The following is a 15,847-nucleotide window of genomic DNA, read 5'->3' as shown; positions in this document are numbered from 1 at the left end:
TCAGGAAGCCCCAGGGAGGGTCAGAGGGTTCATTTGAACAGTCCCACTCCCTGTGACACCATCATCCAGGTCTAGAAAGCAACGGTGTGACGTCAGGGCTGAGAATCCCAGGGGTGGCTGTGGGGAGGTTGTGACTGTGGGGCAGCCCTGAGCCCGTGGGGAAAGCACCAGGAGCTTCAGCCCCACAGCATAGAGGAGGAGATGGGGTTGTGGTGAAGGCAGGAGGAAACCACCTCCCCTGTGCTCCCTGATGCCTCTCAGCTCTGAGCTAAGGTGGCTGCTGGGATGGGGCCAGGCTTTGTTGTGTGGTGACCAGTGACAGGACAAGGGGTGATGGACATCAGCTGGAACACAAAAGGTTCCATTTCAGCCCGAGGAGAAAGTCCTTTGGTGCTGAGGTGAGGGAGCCCTGGCCCAGGCTGCCCAGGGAGGGTGTGGAGGCTCCTTCTCAGGAGCTTCCCAGCCCCCCCTGGACACGTTCCTGTGCCCCCTGAGCCAGGGGAACTTGTGGCTTGGGCTGGATGATCCCTAGAGACCCCTTCTCACCCCACCATCCTGGCACCCTGTGACCCTTCTTGCCCCACTGCTGGGACACAGGCTCCACAGCCCTCGTGGGACCCACATCCCCAGTGTGGGGGAGGCACTGCACAGCAGGAGCTGAGCTGAAAGAAGCCCTGAATGAGGAAGAGGAAGGACTTGGAGCAACTGTAGTGGGGCCCATCAGGGTCTCTCCACATGCCAGTGCCCATCCCTGGGCTGCAGGGCCATGGCCATATTTGCCTGCCCCACCTCAGCAAAACCTCAGCCACACAACCTCCCTCAGACACCCCCAGAGCTGCTGCTAAATGTGTCTCAGCCCAGCAATCATCTCCCCCCACTGCCAGCCTCATCCTTGACGAGAAACACAAGCCCAGCACACGATCCAGGGCAGCTCCCTTTGCAGAGGGGCACACGGCATCATCCCCCCCTCACCGCCCTCCCCCTGATTCTGGGATGCAGAATGGAAATAACCCTTTTCCCACAGCTCCTGCCCTTGGCTGGGATTGCTCTTCCTGATTCCCATCCTGTGCTGTCACCATCGCTTCCCCTGCTGCACAAGCACAGCGGCATTTCCGGAACACTGCGGACGGAGACGGAAAGTTCCAGAGTTGTTCCCTCCCCCTCCTTTCCCAGAACAGGCCTCCAAGCTGCAACACCCCTCTGCATTCCTGGGTTTGAAAAGGAAACCTCCTTGAAAAGGGGATAAAAATGCAAGAACAGCACTCCACAGACAGATAACATGTAAAAAATTATATATATATATATTTATATATAGGATTCGGGTCTATTTACAACGTGGCTGGCACAGGCAGAACAACACCCAGGGAGGTTGGACAGCCACTGCCAGCACCCAGCCAGCTCACACAGGGCTGGCACAGGCAGAACAACACCCAGGGAGGTTGTACAGCCACTGCCAGCATCAACCAGCTCACACAGGGCTGGCACAGGCAGAACAACACCCAGGGAGGTTGTACAGCCACTGCCAGCATCAGCCAGCTCACACAGGGCTGGCACAGGCAGAACAACACCCAGGGAGGTTGTACAGCCACTGCCAGCACCCAGCCAGCTCACACAGGGGCTGGCACAGGCAGAACAACACCCAGGGAGGTTGTACAGCCACTGCCAGCATCAGCCAGCTCACACAGGGCTGGCACAGGCAGAACAACACCCAGGGAGGTTGTACAGCCACTGCCAGCATCAGCCAGGTCACACAGGGGCTGGCACAGGCAGAGCAACACCCAGGGAGGTTGTACAGCCACTGCCAGCATCAGCCAGCTCACACAGGGCTGGCACAGGCAGAACAACACCCAGGGAGGTTGTACAGCCACTGCCAGCATCAGCCAGGTCACACAGGGCTGGCACAGGCAGAACAACACCCAGGGAGGTTGTACAGCCACTGCCAGCATCAACCAGCTCACACAGGGCTGGCACAGGCAGAACAACACCCAGGGAGGTTGTACAGCCACTGCCAGCATCAGCCAGGTCACACAGGGCTGGCACAGGCAGAACAACACCCAGGGAGGTTGTACAGCCACTGCCAGCATCAGCCAGCTCACACAGGGCTGGCACAGGCAGAACAACACCCAGGGAGGTTGTACAGCCACTGCCAGCATCAGCCAGCTCACACAGGGGCTGGCACAGGCAGAACAACAGCCAGGGAGGTTGTGCAGCCACTGCCAGGTCACACAGGGCTGGGATGGTGATGGCAGCACAGCCTCTCCTGGAGTTACAACCCCCAACCCCACTCTGCACCTTGCCCACTCCACAAAGAGAAAGGTGTCCTGGTGGCCATGGGGCCAGCAAAGGAGCCCCTGATGAGTGCAGCCACAGCTGATTTGTTCCAAACCACCCCAAGGCAGACACAAGCATTCCAGCACCCCTTGGGCAAACCCTCTCCCCAGGAGCAGGAGTCCCTGGCTCCTGGCAGGGAAGAGTGCAGGAGGTTCCCAGGAGAGCCTGAGAAGGGATGGAAGGAAAAGCCAGACCTGTGCAGCATCAGCCATGGCCTCACTGCTTTGGTTTCTCCTGACCTGATGGGAATCCCTTAACAAACAAAAGACACATCCACTCCACTTTGCTTTTACCCACTAAACTGGGCCTAAACTGGGCAGCTTTAGTGCTGCCCTGGTACATTGTGCCAAAACCTTCTGCTGCATGGGACAGGAGGCCACAGAGCTCTCCAGCCTTTGGCTTGGGTTGTTTTTCTTCAGGCCTGGAACAGAAGGGGGGGAAAAAAAGGGAGAGAAAGAAATCCAAGCTGGGGGAGCCTGATGTTGGCACAGGTTTGCCTCTGTGCCATCTCTGCCTCATCTCCATGCTCTGTCTCCAGTGCTTTTTTCCCCTTCCAGGCTGGTTACTCCCAGCCCTGCCTCTCTCCCTCCAGGGATCAGTTCCCACAGCTCTGATCTGCCTTTGCAAGTGCTACAGTCTGGGCATCAGCCAGTGTGTGGCCTCACTCCCCTGCATCCCACACACCCTGCTGGCATCCAGCTTCAGCTGCCTACCTGGCACCTCTCACCCCTGCCAAGGCAGAACTGACCAGGGAGAATCTGCCCCCAGCCCCCCTGGGGCAGCTGTGAGCCTCAAGCCTCTCCCTGCTCTTTCCCTGTGAGCTCAGCTGCTTGGTGTGAGCAGCAGACAGATCCCCAGCCAGCTCAGCAACACACCTTCAGCTCCTTTCTTCACTCAGAAGCTCTCACACACTTGAAACTAAAGTTCCAGATCATGTACCACACCTTTTGGTTTTGCTTTTGAAAAGCATTCCCAGGCCACAGCTCTGACACTGCTCATTTGTTTGGTGCCTGTTCTCTGGAAAGACTCAAAGAACTATGTGGATTCTGGTGCTCCTGTCCCTATGGTACAGTGAAGTTCAATCCATTTAGCCCCCCAAAAAAACCCCTCAAAACAAAAGAAAATAGGGAAAAAAAGCCCCCACCCCCAGGCTGTGAGTGCAGGTTTTGCTGGGGAGGGCAGGTTACCCTGCCAGCTTGCTGGTCACAAGCGAGGATTTCCTCTGTGGGAGGTCCTGTGGGGTGGGGATGTGATCTCCTGTCACCAGGTTCTTGTCCTGCCCTGCACTTGGCAAGGGCTTGTTCTTCATCTTTGCCTTGGCCATGTTGTAATCACCAGAATCGAAGTATTTTTGCTGGAAGAGAGGAGTTTGGGTTACTTGGATTTGAAGGAGTGTGAGGAGACAGCAGATCCTGACACCTGGCCACAAATATCACAGAAAGCCCCTGGAGCTGCTGCAGTCCCAGCCCTGGCCTCACCCTGCCCAGCCCAGCACTGACCCACGGCCCTCAGCAGCTCAGCCCCAGGGCTTTGGGACCCCTCCAGGGCTGGGCACTGCCCCAGCTCCCTGGGCAGCCTGGCACAGGGCTGACACCCCTCTCAGGGAAACAGTTCTGCCTCAGCTCCAGCCTCAGCCTCCCCTGGGGCAACTCCAGCCCCTTTCCTCTTGTCCCAAGTGGAGCCTGACCCTCAGCCTCCTGTCAGGAAGCTGCAGAGGGTGCTCCTGTCTCCCCTCAGCCTCAGCCTTTAAGGAGCTGCTGGGGTTGCTCAAAACCACATCACAAAAGGGGTAAATCCAAGCAAAGGAGCCTGGCTTGATTGAAAAGTCCTTCAGCACCCACCCCCAAGCCTCAGAGTGACTCAGCCCTGCCCCATGTGGGAGCTGCACCTCCCAGCAGCTGCCTGCTCTGATTCTTTGTGTGCTTTTTCTCCCTTTGACCCCACTTTGGGTGTTGGCAGCGTGTGAACTTTTGTTTGCAGGGTAAAGAGCAGGTTTGTCCTGCCCCTGCCCTGCAGCAGCATGACAAGGGCTTCAGCCCCAAGTGCACAGACCCCCAGAGAGCCAAAGCACCTCCAGGCAGAGCTTCCCCTGCAGTGGCCAAGCCAGGGGATGTTTCCTTCCTCTGGTTCATTCTGGTTTGATGAACAAGCTGCTGTGACAAGAGGCAGGATTTTCACCTCACAGAGCCCAGTTTGGCTGCTGTCAAGGCTTTCACTGGTCCATCCAGGCTCTCAGCAGCCCAAATGACACAGGGAAATGCCTGTGAAGACGTGGTTGGACACCTCCCTGCCACACAACACCTCTGACCTGGGTTCAGAGGGCACGTTGCTCCCTGATCACACACACATGGGTGTCTGTGCTCCTTCCTGCTGCTCTTTCACCCCCCACACCAGCAGGGTTTGCTGGGCAAAGCTCAGCCCCAACGAGCCAAATGCCAACAAAAAGCCCTTTGCTGCTTCAGCACCACGTGCAGTGGGTTTGTGGGGACAGGTTTTTGATAGCAGGAGGGGCTACAGGGGTGGTGGCTCTTTTGAGAAGCTTCTAGAAGCTTCCCCTGTATCTGATAGAGCCAGTGCCAGTTGGCTCTGGGATGGACCCACTGGCCAAGGCCAAGCCAATCAGGGATAGTGGCAGCACCTCTGTGATCAACCTGAGCATGGGGAGAAGCAGAACAGGGGAGTGAGAATGATGTGAGAACAACATCTCTATAGACAGCAAGGGCAGTGGAGTCTCTCTGAGGGTTTAAGTTCCATTTCCAGGGAGCAGAGTCAGAGGGTTGGCTTTTTATACTGGTGCCAGTAAGGGGGATGGAGCCAGCTGACTCACAGGCCTTCTCAGCACCCTTTGCACCAGCCCAAAGCCCAGGCAAAGGGCAGAACAGAGGGAAAAACCCAGGCTCACAGCACCCCAGTACCAGGCAGTGAGGGGGTTTTGACCCAGCGGGTGCAGGACAGGGGGAGAACCAACCCTGGGGGAGATATGCAGAGCAAAGCCATCCCAGAAGTGGCAGCTTTGGGGTTCTGAGCAGGGACAAAGCCTGGTTTGGGCACTGAAATGACCCTGGCCCATGGCTTCAAGGGATTATTTTGGCCTGGGGGATTTTGGTGTGATTCCCCTGGGCTGCCTGTGCCACAGAGAGATGAGAGGACACACACAAGCCACAGCTGAGAAAGAATTACCCCTTTCTGCAGCCTCTTCATGAGGAAGTCAGAGCCTCCAGGCTTCTGGCCAAGGTTGGGGTATTTGGCCTTCAGTTTCGCTTCTTCTGCTCTCTCAGGGCTGACAGTTTCCTTCTCTTGTGTGTCCTGAAAAACAAAAGGAGAGGGAGTGTGTGTGTGGAAATTCCTTCAGCCCCACAGCAAAACCACACACCTGCAAGGATATAACACAGAGCCTCTCACCTGGGCTTCCCAGCAAGGTGTGGTCCCCTGGGAAACCAGACAACACTCCCAGCCAGGAGCAGGTTTTAGCTCCAGTGCCTGTGAAAACAGGCAGAGTCCCTCTCCCCAGACACCAGCCCTTGTGCCAACACTGGGCTTTGCCAACTGGCCTTAGAATGCCACAGGTTGCTGCTGGTTGAGTGTTTTCCCCTCAGCAGTGACAGGTCAGCCTGGCTTCAGAGACTCCCAGGGTGGTGGGGTGGGAAGGGAGCTCTAGGGATCATCCAGCCCCTGCTACAGCAGGTTCCCCTGGCTCAGGGGCACAGGAATGTGTCCAGGGGGGGTTGGGAAGCTCCTGAGAAGGAGCCTCCACACCCTCCCTGGGCAGCCTGGGCCAGGGCTCCCTCAGCTCAGCACCAAAGCACTTGCTCCTTGGGTTTAAGGGGAACTGTTTGTGCTCCAGCTTTTGTCCATCAGTCCTTGTCCTGGCCACCAAACAACAAACACTGGCTCCATCACCCTGACACCCACCCTTTAGGTCCTTAGAAGTGTTGCTGAGGTCTCCTCTCAGCCTTCCTTTCTCCAGGCTGAACACTCACAGGCATCCCAGGCTTCCCAAATACAAGACACTAAAGCATCAAGGGCTTTAGTGTATCTGACTGCTGGGCCTTCCCTTCTCAGGTGGCCAAGTGTGGAACTAGAGCCCACAAGCCCCTGAGCAGCATCCCTGGCACTGCAAGAGGTTTCCAATGTGCCCTTCTGGGGTCAACTCCCTGCAGAGGCTGCCAAAAATAGCCCCTTGAAAAGATAAAGCAAAACCTGTGTCCCTGGCAGCTCCTGACAGTCCAAACTGGGACAACTGGAGCTGGGAGCAGCAGCAGCAGCACATCCCCCCATGCAGGCTCCTCCTCACACCCACAGGGGTCCCTGGGGGATGGGAAAGGGGGGGGAAGGTGGGGGAAGGTGCCGAGAGGCTCATCACGATCTTGAGCTCACACAGGCTGCAGAGCTTCGCCCACACACGGCCTGAGGAGCCCCGAGGAGCTCTGCTCTGCTCAGCCGTCTCCATGGCAGCGCCAGGAAGCAGAGCCACAGCACCCAGCCCTGCCACAGAGCCACGTGCCCATGGCACAGACCCAGGGAGCTTTGGGCACTGGGGGTTGAAACTTTGTCCCCTGCAGCCCTTACAGCTCCTCAGCCTGCTGAGGCAGGGGCTCAGTGCTAGGGCCTGTTCTGTTTGACACCTTAAGCAAGGATCTGGGGGAGGGGATGGAGGGAAGCCTCAGGCAGTTTGCAGGTGACATCCAGCTGTGGGGAGTGTGGGGCTGCTGAGGGCAGAAAGGGGCTGCAGAGAGCCCTGGGCAGGCTGGAGCCAGGGGCTGAGGGCAATGGGATGAGGGTGGGCAAGGGCAAGGGCTGGGTCCTGCCCTTGTGCCACCCCAAGGCCAGGCAGCTCCAGGCTGGGGTTGAGGGGCTGGAAACTGTTGCAGGGAAAGGGCCTGGGAGGGTTGGTGGCAGCTGTGCAGGAGGCAGCAGCGTGCCAAGGGGGGCAAGAAGGCCAAGGGCATCCAGGCTGGGCTCAGCACTGGGGTGGCAGCAGCAGCAGGGCAGGGATTGTCCCCTGTGCTGGGCCCTGGGGAGGCTGCAGCTCCAGGGCTGTGCTCAGTGCTGGGCCTCTCACTCACTGCCACAGGGACACTGAGGGGCTGCAGCGTGGCCAGAGCCGGGCACAGAGCTGGGGAAGGGGCTGGAGCACAAGGGGCTGGGGAGGGGCTGAGGGAATGGGGGTGTTGAGCCTGGAAAAGAGGCTGAGGGCAGCCAGCAGCACTCTGTGACACTCACTGACAGGCTGCAGGGAGCTGGGGGTTGGTTGCTGCTCCCCAGTGACAAGAGGAAAGGGGCTGGAGTTGCCCCAGGGGAGGTTGAGGTTGGAGCTGAGGCAGAACTGTTTCCCTCAGAGGGGTGTCAGCCCCTGTGCCAGGCTGCCCAGGGAGCTGGGGCAGTGCCCAGCCCTGGAGGGCTCCCAGAGCCGTGGGGTGAGGTGCTGAGGGCTGTGGGTCAGCGCTGGGCTGGGCAGGCTGAGGCCAGCGCTGGGGCTGCAGCAGCTTCAGGAGCTTTTGCAGCCCGAGGCCTCCGTTTCCGCGGCTCCCGTGTCCTCCCTCCCCGGCGGGGCCGTTCCCGCCCAGCGGCTCCTGAGGCCGCTCGGCACCGGAGCCGGGCCCGGAGCCCCCCCGGAGCGACCCGACAGCGCACGGCCGGGCCCCGGCCTCGCCGGAAGTCCAACCCCCGCCAGCCTCACAGCCAATCAGAGCCCAGCGTCCCTCAGACGGACAAACGGAACCGACCAATCCGCGCGCAGGGCTGTACAGAGCGACGTGCCGCTGAGCCAATGGAAGCTCGCCTAGGCTCGGCCCCGGAGTTCCCTCACCTGTTTCTCCTGGCCGGTCTCCTCCGCGCGGGCGCCGGTACCGAGCGGGGCTGCCATGGCGGGGACGCCGCGGGACGCTCCGCGCTGCGCTCAGCCCCGCGCTCTGCTCCAAAATGGCCGCCACCGCCCCCAGCGCCTCAGCTGACTGACGGACAGGCGCGCTGGCCAATGGGCAGAGGGAGCCGCTCGCGGTAACGTCACGCCCGACCTATCAGCGCCCGACGGAGGCGGAGCCACCAGCGGGGCGGGAGGAGCCGTTGGCCAATGGGAAGCCAGACAGCAGCAGGTGGGCGGAGCCAGGCAGCGGCGCGCCGGAGCCGCTGCGGGAGGCGGGAACGAGGCGCCCCCACGCGGCCGGGCGCGGCCCCTCGGCGGGGATGGAGGGGGCGGGGGCAGGAGCTCCCGTGTCCCCTCTCACGGCATTTGGGGACCCTCAGCAGCACCCGAGGAACGGGGCTGAGGGCTGCAGGGTGATGCTGCCCATGACAAGGCCCCACTGCACCCCCCCAATGCAGCAATCAGCATGTGAGACCCCCCCCAGCAGCTCTGGGGACCCTCCCCAGCACCCCCAGGGCTGCACATCCCACCCTGTCCCCCCTAAAGACAAAGTTCCAGACGCTGGCCGGGCTCAGGCTGCAGAAGCAGGTTTCAATGTGCTGCAGGAGCTGGGGGTGCTGCAGGAACAGGGTAACAGGGAGCCATAAAAATCAGAGTTTCACGTTTCCCGTGTCAGGGGCACAGCAGCACAGGCTGCTCCTTGCTGGGGCACCTCAGAGGGCTCTGCTGGGCAACACTGGGGGTGGTCTCAAGTGCCAGACAGTCCTGAACCAGCCTCCTGCCCATATCCCCCCACCCCCTGAGGATGCCGACAAGGAATCCAGGCTGCCCATGCAGCTCAAAGGCAAGACCTGTGAGTGGAAGAGGGAGCCATGGAGCTGGGGCAGGAGCACAGGCTGCTCCTCAGCCCTGTTTCTGCCCGGGGTTTGTCCCAGCTGAGCAGCTCAGTGCCCACATGGAGAGGGCAGGGCTGGGCTCTGCCACCCCTCAGCTCAGGGCTGGCCAGAGATAGAAGCCCATGGGCAAGGAGCACTGGAAAGGAAGAGCCACAGCCACCTCTCCCCTTGGGATGAGTGTGACCTGCCCACATGAGCCACCTCTCACCCTCCCATCACTGCCCAGGGAAGGAAAGAGAGAAACCCCCCCAACCCAGAGCTGAGCCCATTTAGGAGCTTCTTTGAGGCGAGGGAGCTTCTCCCATCTCATTTGGAGGCTTTTTAAGACTTATTGAAAGCTGCCAGGACAGCCCAGATCATCTCTGCACCTCTGGCTTTGGCAGCTTCCACCTCAGGGTCCATCTCCAGCAGATCCTTGGTCCTGTTCATCGCCACATCGTACTTGTCATCTGCCAGGTTGGCCAAAACGTTCTCCAGAACATCTGAGGAATGAGCCAACACCAGGAGAGCCAAAGTCCTGCGTTCCATCCGTTGGGGATCGTTCACCCAGCGCTCCAAAACGCTCTCCTGGAGCTTCTTGACCAGACGCTGCTTCTCGGTGGCGTTGCTCACGGGGTGTGTGGTCATGTCAAACAGCAGGAAGTTCTGCTTCTCCGTGGTGAGGATGCCCTTCTCCACCAGAGCCTTGGCGATGCGCTCACGCACGTTCCTCAGCTGATACTGCAGCTTGAAGGGGTTCCAGGTCTCCCCTGGAAGGAGAGGAGAACTTCAACAACAACCCATTTGTTGTCCAAAGCCCAACGCTCAGGCTGCTTCCAGCCCAGGACCACTCGTGCTTCAACACACATCAGGAACATTTTTCCTTCCCTTGGCTCAACTCTTGACTTGTGTCTCCCATCAGGATGCAGCACATCATGGAATCAGAGAATGGTGGGGTTGGAAGGGACCTTCAGAGCTCATCCAGCCCAACCCTCTGCAGAAGGGACCTTTAGAGCTCATCCAGTCCAATCCCCTGCAGAAGGGACCTTCAGAGCTCATCCAGCCCAACCCCTCTGCAGAAGGGACCTTTAGAGCTCATCCAGCCCAACCCCCTGCAGAAGGGACCTTTAGAGCTCATCCAGCCCAACCCCCTGCAGAAGGGATCTTTAGAGCTCATCCAGCCCAACTCCCCTGCAGAAGGGACCTTCAGAGCTCATCCAGCCCAACCCTCTGCAGAAGGGACCTTTAGAGCTCATCCAGCCCAACCCCCTGCAGAAGGGACCTTTAGAGCTCATCCAGCCCAATCCCCTGCAGAAGGGACCTTTAGAGCTCATCCAGCCCAACCCCCTGCAGAAGGGACCTTTAGAGCTCATCCAGCCCAACCCTCTGCAGAAGGGACCTTTAGAGCTCATCCAGCCCAACCCCCTGCAGAAGGGACCTTTAGAGCTCATCCAGCCCAACCCCCTGCAGAAGGGACCTTTAGAGCTCATCCAGCCCAACCCCTCTGCAGAAGGGACCTTCAGAGCTCATCCAGCCCAACCCTCTGCAGAAGGGACCTTTAGAGCTCATCCAGCCCAACCCCCTGCAGAAGGGACCTTTAGAGCTCATCCAGCCCAATCCCCTGCAGAAGGGACCTTTAGAGCTTATCCAGCCCAATCCCCTGCAGAAGTAGCTCCCACCCAGATCAGGTCACACAGGAACGTGTCCAGGGAGGTCTTGAAGACCTCCACGGAAGAAGCCTCCACACCCTCCCTTGTGGATCCTTGTGGAAAGCCCCTTCTTACCCAGAATCTTGAACTCCACATTGGAGGAAGATTTGGTATGAAAAAAAAAGGAGAGGTTCAAGTTTTCCACCAAGCTCTCACCAAAAAGCAACATGTGGAAGCCATCCCCTGCCCCCCACATTCAGCCTCGTTCTGCTGTCAGTACCCAGGGAAGGAAGGGAATGGCCAAGCTGTGGAGAAGGGCCAGGCAGCAGGAGCAGGTCCTGAGGGAGCTGAGGAGGTGACATGTCTAAGTGGCCTTACCAGTGAGCAGCTCTATCCAGGTCTGAACTGTTTCTGCAGGCTCTGTGGATTTGATGTGTCGGAGGGTCTCGTCCAGCAACACGTCACCGGTCGGTGCATCCGACTTCAAAAGCACCTGGAGAGACAAACAGGGCAAAACTCTCTGTCAGAAGGTTCAGCTGAGATGGATGGAGCCCCAAAGGCTGTCAGTTCCCTCTCCCCAGCACAGCTCCTGGTGGCACATTCACCTTTCTCTCCAGCAGCCTCTTCTTCCTGATGGAGAGGGGCTCGAGGCAGATCCGGCCCCGCAGAGCCAGCTCGATGAGGATGCCACCACGCAGGCCTGAGGAGATGCAGTCGTTCCAGAAGGAGGTGTAGCCCTGGGAAAAGAGGAGAGGAGAGGAAGATGAGATGGAGAGAAGGCAGGAGATGGAGAAGAGATGGAGAAGAGATGGAGAAGAGATGGAGAAGAGATGGAGAAGAGATGGAGAAGAGATGGAGAAGAGATGGAGAAGAGATGGAGAAGAGATGGAGAAGAGATGGAGAAGAGATGGAGAAGAGATGGAGAAGAGATGGAGAAGAGATGGAGAAGAGATGGAGAAGAGATGGAGAAGAGATGGAGAAGAGATGGAGAAGAGATGGAGAAGAGATGGAGAAGAGATGGAGAAGAGATGGAGAAGAGATGGAGAAGAGATGGAGAAGAGATGGAGAAGAGATGGAGAAGAGATGGAGAAGAGATGGAGAAGAGATGGAGAAGAGATGGAGAAGAGATGGAGAAGAGATGGAGAAGAGATGGAGAAGAGCCCCTCACCCGCTCCCATCACATCCCCCTCCCTCAAATCCACCTGCAGACCCCTGTGAGAGAAGACATTTGCACTCAGGGATGAAGGATGGGGAAAACACAGCCCAGAGCTGGCACCTTGGGGCTGGGGTGCAGCGGTTCAGCAGAGGCAACACCAGGGCTGCTGCCAACCACCTCTGCTTGAGCTCAGCACGTTCCAGACCCATCCCCAAACCCCTTTTCTCTGAGCCCAGCGCAGGACAGGGACCTCATCCCAAGAAGCAGAAGCTCCAAAATCATTAAGGCGTTTAGCAAAGCAACAAGAAGGTGCAGAGGTCTGGCAAATTCAGCCCTCACAGAACCAGCAACTGAAGCAGGGTTTCCAGTCCAGAGGAGATGGAGGGAGAATGGGATAAGGCTCAGCCCCAGAAAAGGGTGCAGCAGAAAGGAAGGGAATGGCCAGTTCCCACTTCCATTGGGTATGGGACAGAGTTCTGGGCTAAACTTGGAGCCAGAGGGACTGGAGCTGGCAACAGGAAGAAACAACCACCCAGATAAGAACACCCAGGAGAGGTTTGACCCAGGAGGGTGGTGAAAGGAAGCCTCTGCCCCTTAAGAACATTCCACTCCTGATCCTCAGGAGAGAGCTGACCCTGGTTTGATGCAAGGGGACAATCTCTCCACTCCCTTCCTTTAATCACAGCCTGGTTGTTCCAGCCCTGTGACTGTCACATCCCAGCACAGACACAGGATCTCAGGGCAAGCAGATGGCAGGTTGGGCTGTGGGAAGGGGCTCAGGCAGGCAGTGGGCTGGCAGGGGGGCAAGTGCTGGGGTGGGAAACGGGCCCATGGGAAGGGGGAGCCAAGCAGGATGCAAAGTTACAACGTGCTCATGTGCAGGGGGACACCAACACACCACAAACAGCCCGTTCCCAACACCCTTTTCCTCTGTAGGAGGTGGGAGGGAAGAGAAAGGGCAAGTCTAAGGGCTACCAGGAGGCTGCAGACAAAGCGAGCTAAGAAATCCCCTTCCAACAGAAAAAACCCTGCAGCCCTCCTCCATGGGAGCTTTTCCAGTCCCTTAGGGGTGAACTCTTGTCCCCAGTGTGTCCTGTTGACACAGTGCATCTGGCTACCAGGCTGCTCAGCTTATGTAGCACAGGGGAACCATAAAAGAAATGAAAACTCTTTATTTGCTTTCTTCACTTCCTTGTCAAGAAAGACAAAGGAACCTTTCAGCCCTGCCCTGAGGATTTCCACCCATGGGAGACACGCTGTGGGCTTTTTTTTCTTTCCACATGCCCTTTAGGAACAAGTTCTCTAAGTAGAGGGTGTGGAGGTGACCAAAAGGTTTCACATTCATTGGGCTGGAAGTTCTATTATCCCCAGGAAAAAAAATGAGTCTGAAAGAAAAGAAACAAGTGTGCCAAGTTGGGGTTTCTCATAGCTATTGAGCTCTCCTAACTTCCTGGTCTCAGGAATCCATTAGCCAAGCCAAGAACACCAAACAGCCCAGTAAGAAAGCAAACCATGCCACACTCCTCCTATGCTGCTCTCAGGTCTTTGTTCCAAGCTGTTCTCTTTACAGCCCTGCTCTCCTCTTACTTCCTATTCAGCTCACCAAGTCCTAGATCTTATCTTGGGTTGGTTAAACAGGGCAGCTGCAAGCTTCTGTCACTCACACCACCCAAGGCTCTCCCTGCCAGATCTGCAAGTGAGGTCCACGTCAGAAGCTGTGGCCTGAGCAGGTCTGTGTGAGAGTTAAAGCCCCAGCTCAGACCAACTCAGCAGGAAAAGAAAGAGAGTTCAAGCACCTCACAGGGATTTAATTTCAACCCAGAGAAAACAGATGTGGCCTGTCTCCCACAGCTCTGAGAAGCACAGTGTGTCCCTGCCTCAAGCTCATGGGAAAACAGTGCTCCTGGAGCTGAAAAGCTCAGTGTTTAAGGTTCTCCTCTGCCATTACCAGGCCAAGAAGCACCTTGGGCAACTGCTTAGCTTCCCCCAGTCTCCATTTCCCCATCTGCTGGACAGGAACAGCAGCATCAGATTCCTCCAAAGAGATGAAGGTGAGGCATGCACTGAAGAGGAAGAGGCATGTAAACACAGCAGCCAAGAGCCAGGCAGCTCAGAGAACTCAGGCAAGGTGCCTTCTCCTTTCCCCATGGCTTCTTCCAGGCAGAGTTGAAAAACAAGTTCCTCCCAGCTGATAAGCACCAAGCAATTCAGCTTGACCAGGGGCCCCTTCCAGCAGAGGGCAACCCCTTGAAAATAACAGGGCTGTGGAAAGCTCATCCACTGCTGCCAAGGAAAGCCACTGAACAGGTAACACAGGGGTGAGAGCAGGGCCCCCAGCAAAGAGATTCCCGTCCAGCCTCACTCCCCTCAAGCCTGGAGCCCCACAGGCCATTCCTGCGCAGCTAAGAAAACCACCAGCCTGAAAACAGAGACCTGGTTCTCACTTCCTCTGCCACTGCTGCATTCAGAGCCCATCCTGCACCTGCTTTCAACTCCTGGTCCAGCTGCATTCGCTCACCTCTTCTCTCAAAACTTGCTCCTGCCCTTTTCCACATGAATTTTTAACAGAGTGGAAAGAGTGTTCTGTGTTTCAGGTGATGGCTTTGGCTAGGAAAGTGCACTTGGGCTAAGGAAGAGGACATTTATCATCCTGCCCTGGTTTCACCTGGGATAGAGTTAATTTTCTTCCTAGGAGCTGCTATGGGGTTACATTTTGGGTTTACACTGAAGTGAATGTTGGTAACAGAGATGCACAAGGTGAGGCTCCATTTACCCCACATCTTCAACTCTGGCAAAGAACAAACACACCTTAGCTCTGCAAATGGCAGTGACACAACACCATAAGGGCCTCCAGTTGCTTCCCACCATCCCCGTGGCAGAGCTGGTGGGACAGCACTTGCCACCAATCTCCACGGCTCAGTTTAAGCCACCAAACGAGGTGGTTTGAGCTCAGCAAGTTGTCAAAGGAGACTCAGAGGGACAAACCCTTCTGCTGCTCAAAGGGAAGCTGCTGTCAGACAGCTGCCTTACCTCCTTGTCCTTCAGCCCCAGGAGCAGCACCTCCTCCATGAGCGTGAGGCGAATGTCTTTGGAGTCATCGGGATCCTCCTCATTCAGCTCTCTGTCCACAGACCCATCTTCCTCACCATCAGCCTTCTTGTCCGAGTTCCTTCCCGCCTCAGCACGCCGGCCTCGGTGTGTCAGAGTCGTCATCTCCCCCTCGGGCTGGGCACGGAGAGAAGAGCCAAGCTGGAACCAAACACCAAGGAGCTACCACAGACCCCAGCACAACAGCCCAGGGGAGGCTTCTACCGGGCTCAGGATGGTTGTACAAGAGCCACTGACGGGGAGCAAGGCGAGGGGAGGGGAGGGGGGAGCTGAGCCGTGTCGCCCAGGGCCCCTCCACCGCCGAGGCCCAGCCTGGACTGCGAGCACCTTCCCGCACCTTCGCACCCCCTACAGCCGTGACAGCCGCCACCCGCCTTTCCCGAGGCGCTGACGAGCAACAGCCGCAACAACCCCAACGCCGCCCCCCCAAAGGCCCTCACGGCCCTCACGCACCCACCGCGTCCCGCAACTTTCCCTGCGGCAACCAGGAAGTAGCGGCGCTTTGCAGCCAGGCCCTGCCCCTTCCCCCGTATCCCGGCACGGCAGGCCCGGGCCTCCGCCACCCCCCGCGGGGCCGCGCTCACCGTGGCCGCAGCCCCGGGCCCCGCTGCCTCGGCCGCCGCCGAACTCCGGGCCCGGGCGCGAGCGGCCGCGTCCTGAGGGGCCGCGGGAGGGCGGGAACTGCCCAGCGCCTCCTCGGCCTCTCATAGGTTAACCCGCGGGCGCCTCTGACCAATGAGAAGAGCGCCCGGCTGCGAGTAGCCAATGAGCGCGGCCTCTCGGGGGTGGGCGGGGCTTCTCCGCCTTCTCCCTCCGCCGTGGCACGGGGATGGCGGCGGCCGCTTCCCGCGGTCCCTCCGCG

General features: G+C 58.3%; 3 protein-coding genes across 10 annotated transcripts; all 3 read right to left on the bottom strand.

Moving 5' to 3' along the window:
* Positions 1 to 1,275: 1,275 nt before the first annotated feature.
* Positions 1,276 to 2,543, bottom strand: LOC133628332 (uncharacterized). Of its 2 annotated transcripts, XM_062016242.1 has the most exons (3): positions 1,648 to 2,543; positions 1,439 to 1,576; positions 1,276 to 1,368 (listed from the first exon to the last, which is right to left on the bottom strand). In XM_062016242.1, exons 1-3 carry the CDS (start codon positions 2,541 to 2,543, stop codon positions 1,329 to 1,331), a joined length of 1,074 nt encoding a protein of 357 aa, XP_061872226.1. In that variant the 3' UTR covers positions 1,276 to 1,328. The 2 variants fall into 2 exon arrangements, with proteins under 2 accessions (XP_061872226.1, XP_061872225.1); XM_062016241.1 differs by having other exon boundaries at positions 1,276 to 1,576.
* ENSA (endosulfine alpha) lies at positions 1,276 to 8,276 on the bottom strand. The gene is made up of 3 exons (XM_062016247.1): positions 8,141 to 8,276; positions 5,512 to 5,637; positions 1,276 to 3,685 (listed from the first exon to the last, which is right to left on the bottom strand). The coding sequence occupies exons 1-3, from the start codon at positions 8,195 to 8,197 to the stop codon at positions 3,515 to 3,517; spliced, it is 354 nt and encodes a 117-aa protein (XP_061872231.1). The 5' UTR covers positions 8,198 to 8,276; the 3' UTR covers positions 1,276 to 3,514.
* Positions 8,277 to 8,768: 492 nt separating this feature from the next.
* Positions 8,769 to 15,651, bottom strand: GOLPH3L (golgi phosphoprotein 3 like). 7 transcript variants are annotated; one of them, XM_062016210.1, is made up of 5 exons: positions 15,570 to 15,651; positions 14,908 to 15,102; positions 11,327 to 11,458; positions 11,100 to 11,214; positions 8,769 to 9,842 (listed from the first exon to the last, which is right to left on the bottom strand). In XM_062016210.1, the coding sequence occupies exons 2-5, from the start codon at positions 15,088 to 15,090 to the stop codon at positions 9,415 to 9,417; spliced, it is 858 nt and encodes a 285-aa protein (XP_061872194.1). In that variant the 5' UTR covers positions 15,091 to 15,102; positions 15,570 to 15,651; the 3' UTR covers positions 8,769 to 9,414. The 7 variants fall into 7 exon arrangements, with proteins under 7 accessions (XP_061872194.1, XP_061872195.1, XP_061872197.1 ...); XM_062016211.1 differs by having other exon boundaries at positions 14,908 to 15,126; positions 15,570 to 15,650; XM_062016213.1 differs by lacking the exon at positions 15,570 to 15,651 and adding an exon at positions 15,443 to 15,550.
* Positions 15,652 to 15,847: the final 196 nt, after the last annotated feature.

The sequence above is a fragment of the Colius striatus genome, chromosome 29, assembly GCF_028858725.1.
Source record: "Colius striatus isolate bColStr4 chromosome 29, bColStr4.1.hap1, whole genome shotgun sequence".
Taxonomy (NCBI): domain Eukaryota; kingdom Metazoa; phylum Chordata; class Aves; order Coliiformes; family Coliidae; genus Colius; species Colius striatus.
This window is presented reverse-complemented; position numbering and strand designations above follow the sequence as displayed.